The sequence below is a fragment of the Pteropus alecto genome, unplaced genomic scaffold (assembly GCF_000325575.1).
Source record: "Pteropus alecto unplaced genomic scaffold, ASM32557v1 scaffold101, whole genome shotgun sequence".
Lineage (NCBI taxonomy): Eukaryota > Metazoa > Chordata > Mammalia > Chiroptera > Pteropodidae > Pteropus > Pteropus alecto.
Window position 1 is genome coordinate 17,628,750 of NW_006432945.1, and position 7,483 is coordinate 17,636,232.

General features: G+C 62.1%; 1 protein-coding gene across 1 annotated transcript in view; it reads left to right on the plus strand.

The window, feature by feature from the left end:
• GPA33 (glycoprotein A33) overlaps window positions 1-7,483 on the plus strand; it is a 15,050-nt gene that overhangs the window by 3,934 nt on the left and 3,633 nt on the right. The window contains exons 4-6 of the mRNA XM_015586153.1: window positions 2,596-2,748; window positions 6,425-6,544; window positions 7,183-7,306. Coding sequence (XP_015441639.1) covers window positions 2,596-2,748; window positions 6,425-6,544; window positions 7,183-7,306 — 397 coding nt within the window. The remainder of the gene's footprint in view (window positions 1-2,595; window positions 2,749-6,424; window positions 6,545-7,182; window positions 7,307-7,483) is intronic.

The window sequence follows — 7,483 nt, forward strand, 5'->3', positions numbered from 1 at the left end:
CGGCGCACACTCACGCTCGCTCTGCGCAGCTCCTGCTCCGGCTGGCGGGACCCCAGGCCGCCGGCTCGGTTTCCACGCCGAGTTAACTCGCGCTGCCAAACGTTTCCGCGAAGAGCCTTAAACTGCCGCGAGCTCTGAATGAGCCTGCCCGTTTTCCCACAGCCTTACCAGTACTGGACGTTATCGATTTAAAAAAATTTTTTAAATTTTTGTTAATTTGCCGGGTGGAAAGAGTTTCATTCAGGCTACGTCAACATTTTAAGGTGCGTCCTCCGTTCCCGACCTGGAGCCTGGCCCCACCGTGGGACCACGGTGGGAGACGAGGTTCGAGTGGCTGCCACAGTCCCCTCTGCCACCTCCTCTCACCCCCTCTTCTGGCTCTTCTGAGGTCACGGCCAAGGGAAGAGGGCGAGAGGGGACCAGGGAGGCCTGTGCACCTCGCTAGGCCACCCGCAGGCCTCGCTGGGTCAGGATCCCGATCCCGCCGGGCTGACTCAACTGTCCGCTGCGCCCTCTGTCGCCCTCCACAGCAGACATCAGCGGCCGCGTCTGCCCTTCCCGCGCCCCGCCCACCGAGGCCGGGGACCGGGCAGGGCCAGCCCTGCGTGTGCCCACTGGCCTCACATGGCCACAGAACACCGCCCCGGGACGCAGCGCTCGCTCGGAACTGCGACGCCGTAATCACTCCTCTGTTCCCGAGGCCTCTGCTTGGGGTCCGGGGCCCTGAGGCCCCAGGCTTGGGACCGCGTGGACGGCCGTGTCCGGGTTTCCGTGGGACGCTCCAGACACCGCCAGCACACGTCGTCCTATTCCAGCATTTTTACTGCTGGGTCGCGGCGGCCCCGCTCCAGGTGCGGTGCCGGACCCGTTTTTCCATCGACTCCCCTGAATCGGGGTGGGGGCCTGCCCGGCCGGGGGTGCCCCTGAGGGCATGACCTCTGCCTCCGGAAGGCTGTTAGGATGGAGGTCACTGCTGCTCTGCCGCCCCATTGTTCCCCACGGCAAGCTTAATCCAAACACGAGTAAACCGACAGCCGAGCGGGTCAACCCTGCCGCTTCTGACAAGGCCAAGCTTTTAAAGAGAAGGAACCGGAGAAGAAGATTCACGCGTAACACGAGGTCGGAGGCCGCCCGCGCTCCCTCCGGCCGCCAGGCACGCTCACCTGTGTGACGCCGCGTTCGGCCCGGGTGGCACTTTCGCCTTTTATCCCACACCAGGCGACACCTCCCGCCACCTGAGCCCTTGCGTTCCTTAAGCTCCGTGCCACTCCTGCGAGGGGACGCAGAGGGCCCGTCCCTGGACGGGACACGCGGGCTGTTCGCAAGCAGAGCTATCGCAGTGTTTCGAGTGCGCAGCGCTGGGTTTTCGCGGGCATGGCTCCCCGGAGCCTGAGAACGAGTATTTCGGTGCAGCTTCTCTTCTCCCGCTCAGTCCGCCCCAGCCCAGCCCTTCGTCTTCGGCCCGTCCTTCTCTGCCTGATTCCCGCTCCTGGCTCCCAGTGGTTGGGGGCAGGCGGCAGGACCCCAGTCAGATGCGAATGTCCTGCCCCCGACCCTCCCAGGGCGGCTGCATTTTTGGAGAGGAACAAGTTTAACCTGAGGTTATGAAACTCCGTGAACCCCGTGTTTTGCTTTAAGAGAGAGAAAGAGCGCACATTTCGTACCATATATTAAGAAATCCAGCAAAATCCTTTAAAAATATTTAAAAGTTTCTTTGCAAATGGCTCTCCTGCAGGGCTAGTGTTAGGCGGAAGGGCTTTAACTCGGGCTGGGCGACCTCACCGTAAATCGAGGCGAGCAGGGGACTTGGCCGCGGGGAGGCGCCTGGCCCCGCGACGCGGCGCTGGAGGGACCGCGGTCTCGCGGCCTCTGGCGCCCTCTGGCGTCCGCGGCGGGAGTTGCAGGCTCCGCCTCGAGCCCGTCGCATCCCCCGCTCCCTCCCCATCGCTGCGCCTGCAACACCTGTTCAGGTGGCCTCTACCTTCTGTCTGGGACGAGGACCAGCCACCTGAGATCGCGGGGAGGGGAGAGGCGCGTCCTTCACAGCTTCTCCCAGAACTTTGCGGGGTGGGGCGGGGGCCGAGCGGAGCCGAGTTCGGCGCATGCTCCGTGCCCCTGCGCCTGTTCAGCCGAGACTGCGGGGCAGGCGAGCTGTCCACAGGGGCACGTAAAGAAAAGTGGAGGGGACAGGCCTGCCGCCGACAGGCTCCAGTATGACCCGCCCCCCTGAGTGACCTCCACTTCCCACCCCCAAGGGCACCGTCTGGAGTCTCAGGCAGAGTCTAAGATGTGGCCATTCGGCCCCGCGCTGAGGGACCGGGGCTGATCTACAGTGGCACCGCTGAGTCGCTGGCAGAGAGAGCTCCTGGGAGCTGGGGCGGGGGTGGGGGGGGGAGTGCTGGCTCTGGGATGGTGACAGGCCCCTGAGGAGACATTTTGGATGGATCGTTCTTGGAGCGTTGCTTCTCACCCCCTGGCTATGAATTTCCCTGCCTGTGAACAAACAAGGCCACATGTGTGTGGCTTTGGGGTGGGAGGTGGCCGTGGCCAGCCCCACCTGAGTCATGCCTTCTCTTGGGCCCCTCCCCTGCACAGTGCCACCTGCCAAACCAGACTGCGGCATCGAGGGAGAGACCGTGATTGGAAATGACATCCAGCTGACCTGCCAGTCAAAGGAGGGCTCCCCGGCCCCTCAGTACAGCTGGAAGAGCTACAGCCTCCTGAACCAGGAGCGGGCAGGCTCCCCAGGTAACGGGGTCTGCAGGGCAGGGAGGGCGCGGCCGACCAGTGAGGTCCCCCGAAGGCTGTCCCTTCCCCCAGCCTGCCGTCAGCAGAGCAACACCTTGAAACATCGCTCGAAGCACCAGTGTCTCAGAATAACACCCAACTCCCTCTCAGGTTGTGCAAAATAAACGTGATTCAATGTGACGCACTTAGGGGAACCCACGGGAAACATCAGCTGCCTTCCTTATGCCCCCCGACTCAGCTCCCCGACATGAGCATCCGCAGTCACTGTGCGAACGCCCTGGGTGGGGATTAGCTGTGATTACCATGATGTCTCAGAGCACCCATTTGAGACCCCGCGCCTAACTCGGTGGCTCCACTCCAGGGCGGGGATTTCCTGTTCCCGTTCCCGCTTCAGGCCAATCCATCTCAGACTCCCCCGAACCCCAACTCCCCAAAGGCCTCCCCCATCGCAGACCTGGGCTGCCTCCCGTGAGAGCCCTGTGTTCTCGGGGACTGGGGTGGAAGGTTCACTTACTGTGGCCAGGCGACCGATGTCCTGGGCAGCTCGGTATTTGACCTTTCGGTCAGGAAACAAACCGGAAGGAAAAGAAAAAACTGATATAAATGTCTTACTGCCATTACCTGGGAGCGCACTGGCGTGGGAGCACCCCACCAGACCCCCCTGGGTGTGCTGGGGCGGGGCGTGGTTCTCACTCTGCCTCCCAGAGCCCTAGAGTCTGTCCTGGTTTCTCTCTCTGGGGCTGAGGCCAAACCCATCTCCAACTGTTGAAACATTTCCATCCACAGAGGATGATCTGGAGGTCAGGGTTCCCCCACCCTCCTCCACCAGAGACAGGATTCCCCACGTTAGAGGCTGCGTCCTTTGCTTAGCAATCGGGGGAAGCAAGCCAGCAGTGACGAGCACGGCGGATCCAGAATCAACACACAGGGACCTGGGTCCCGAAGCCTCCACTTTGTAGCTGCAAGTCACTCAGCCTCTCTGACCCTCAGTATCTTCTTCTGAAAACCTGGGAAGACCGTTGTACTGCCTTCCCTGAAGGCTGTGAGGAGGAGATGAGACCCCATGAACCACAGCTCTGAACATCCGCCGCAAGCTCGTCCTTGGCAGACTGGAGCTTCATGCACTGAAGGAGTGGGCATTTGGGCATCAAGGGAGGAGGGAGGAGGGAGGGGTGATTGTGGGGAGTCGGGGAGGAGGTCCTGGACAGAGAGGGTCTTGAGGGAAGAGGTGCAGCCTGAGCTTACTGACAAGCCATGGGGTGGGGGCGGACAGGCAAGGTAAATCTCGGCAGTGGCAGTGGCTCCGGGGACGGGGGTGTCTTGCAGGGAAATCTAAGAGCAGCAGGGAGGCGCCATCGCCTGCGTTTACCTTCTCGACCACAAGGTGTCAGCCCTGCTGCAGGACGCTAGATTCAGCCAGGTTTCAGGACCGGTTAGGGCTCCCCCAGAGAGGGGGTTCCGGGGCCCCAGCTCGGAGCCAAAGCAAGCCTTCCGACGTGAGGACCAGGGGGAACAGCACCGACTCGGCACGGGGAGCCCGCGGGGCTCTGCCTCTGCCGCTGGGGCGGCCCTGGAGGCTGTCCAAGGTCCTCACGCCGTGCACACCTCACGCGCAGACCCAGCTTCAGCGTCGGGAGCGGTGGGGGTCTGAGAAGGGCCGTCCAGCCCCTGCGAATGTCCCAGGTCTCGGAGCGTTTCCCAACGTGGGCTCCTTCCAGACGCCTCGCAACAATACAAACAATCCTGTTCGTTTAGAAAGTGAGACCATGAGCACCCGGGGCTCGTTAGCATAGCAGAAGTTCGGAGCATGTCAAAGGCGCATTTAACCCTTAACTCGGTGATTTCTCAACTTGTCCTGGTCACGGATGCTTCTCAGTACAAAACACTTGCACATGTAAACAACACTCCAGAAAGCACGGCAAGGCGTGGGGCTCTGGGGGAGAAGGCGGCATTCTGTGAGGGACGGGCGTCTGGAAGAGACCGAAACCACACGTAAGAAGAAGGGAGGGAAATCACCCCCATCACCAGGTGCCGGTGAGAGAGTGGATGGTTTTTACTTTATCCTTCGCTCTTTGCAGAGGCTTCCCCGGCCCTGCGGCTGAGATCCAATTCCCTTCCTATAAACTCAAGCAGCACTTTGCTTCAGGACCCCAGTGACCCTGCCACCGCGGCGTGTCCGTCTTCGCTCGTAGACTGGGACTGCCAAGGGGACGGGGGCCCCCTGCGTCTTGTTCAGAGCTGCCGTGATCAGCATGGAGTTTCTGGATCGGATTGAATCGAAATCGTTTTTATGTCATGTGTACATTCTTATGATGTGCACACATGGATCTGATCATTTTTTAAAAAAAGAAATGCTCCAGAGAGTTTTAGACCTAAAACAGGATTTTGGGGATGCTTCGTCATTTCTTAATTTTGTGACTTTGGGCAAGTCACTTGACTTCTCTAGGCCTCCAGTTGCCTCTATGAAGTTGGAGGTGGAAATGTTTGTCCCATCTACCATACAAAATCGTTGGAAGAATCACGGACGTCACACTCGAGGATGTTACTGAGTAGCACGTCTGGACAGGGAAATACAATCTTGCAAGACAGTGAGGTGGGGCTGTGGGGGGCGGGGGAGGTCTGGGCACCAGGGAACTCGCAGATGAAGCTGGATGAAGCCAGGCCAGATCCGTGCCCGTGACCGTGTTAAGACCGGGATTGGTACTGAAGATTTCGGGCCACCTCTGAAATGTCGGACCGGGTGGCGACTGGATCCTGTTCGTGGTTTAGAACGGCTCCTCGGGGTGCCAGGCCCCCCCCTGGTGGCAGCAGGGATCCCAGGAGCCTCTTCGTGCAGCAAACAGGAGGACGAAGGTCCCTAAGTCTTCTCTCAAAACTGCAGCTACGACGAAGCCTCTCAGAGGATGGCACGTTTAAATGCGTCTCAGCACAAAGCTGTCCCTTTCAAGGCGAAGAAGTTCTAGGTGCACAGATTTAGCAGGAAGCTCGCTCACGGGGACACTCGGGCCATCGTCCCTGAACTCGGGAGGGTCAGGAGTCACCTGACCGGTTTCGGATGAGGGAGCTGTGGCTCGGGGACGTTCAGCGGGAGATGGAGAGTCCAGACTGACAGCTGCCTCCTCCGCACCTCAGCCCCACGCTCACGCACCGCACTCATGGCAGAAAAATCCGGACGTCCGAGCTCTTGACCGCGAAAACCTTCGTCCACGTGCGTCTGAGCTAAGGGTCGGTTTCTGAAGCTCACACAGGAGTCACAGCGACGCCGTCTCATCAGAGGGCATTTCCTGCGGCGCGCGCCGTGCCCCGTGTTTCTGAGCTCTCGCCACGCGCGGGCGCTCCGCGGCGGCCTTACGGCGACGGTCCCCTCACCGATGCTCACGCGTGTCCCGTGAGGCAGGGCTATTGGTGTTCCCATTTTCAAATAAAGAAACAGAGGCTCAACGAAGCTAAGTTTCTTGCCCAAAAGTCACAAAACTAATCCGTGGCAGAGCCGGGCTTCGCGCCCAGGGAGGCAGGCTGGGCCGCGAGCACCTGGGGGTGGCGGGCTGCCGGTTCGCCGTCCGCGGCCGGGGCGGGTGTGTCCTCCAGGTGCGGCTTGCACCCAGCAGGACGCAGCCCCGGCTCCCACCGTTGCCTCTTCTGTGGCACCCGTGTCACCCTGGCTGTTTCCTCCCAGTCACGGGGCAGAGCTGGACCCTGAAGAACATCTCCGCAGACACATCGGGCTACTACATCTGCACCTCCAGCAACGAGGTGGGGGCGGAGTCCTGCAACATCACGGTGGCCGTCAGACCCCGTAAGAGCACACGAGGGTGCAGGGGGCGGGAGGACGATGGCCGGAAGGTGACGAGCGGGGTCCAAAGAACGAGCCGGAGAGGCTGCCGTGGAGGGTGGCTGGGTGACCTTGGCCCAGTGCGCCCGTCCCAGGCTCCCCTGGCCTGGAGGCCAGTCCAGGTCCCTTGGTTCTCTGGCAGTGGCACCTAGGACTGGCTGCTCAGTCCGCCGGCCCTGGGGCCACCCCGTAGGCGGGGTGAGGGCCCAAAGCCAGCTGCCAGTCTGGACCCCGTCCCTTGCGGTGGGATACTGACCAGCTCAGGGATAAGCCGGAGTCGGAACTGGCCCGGCTGACGGCCGAGGACTTCTCTGGAGCCCGGGTAGGGAGGCAAAGCCATCGGCCAGCTGTCTCTGTCTGCGTCTCCATCCTGAAGAGTCTTCCCGCCCTGGCTGGCCGCACTCCGACAAGGCCACGCCATTCGAGGGGCCCCGCTCCCTGCGCTGGGAGGAGGGCAGGGGCCGCCGGGGCCGGGAGGGACGTGTGCGGGACGGCTGGCGTGGGTGCCCTGCCCACCGCGCTCGCCCCGGAGCCTGGGCTCGATCGAGTCGAGTCGGGGATCCGGCCTGGGCCCGGGAGGTGCAGCCGCTGTGTCCCCACAGCCTCTATGAACGTGGCGCTGTACGCGGGCATCGCGGGCGGGTCACTGGCGGCCCTCATTCTCATCGGTGTCCTCATCTACTGCTGCTGCTGCCGGGAGAAGGACGAGGCCAAGGACACCAGGCCGTGAGTGGGGGCGGCCGCGCGGCCCGGGGCCAGGCAGACGGGCGGGGCAGACGGGCGGGGCAGACGGGCAGGCCCGCCCAGCTCCGCACAGCTCCGCCCAGCTCCGCACAGCTCCGCCACTCACGCTCCCGGGACCGGTTTTAGAGCCGAGAAGTGAGCACGTGATTCGCTCAAGCC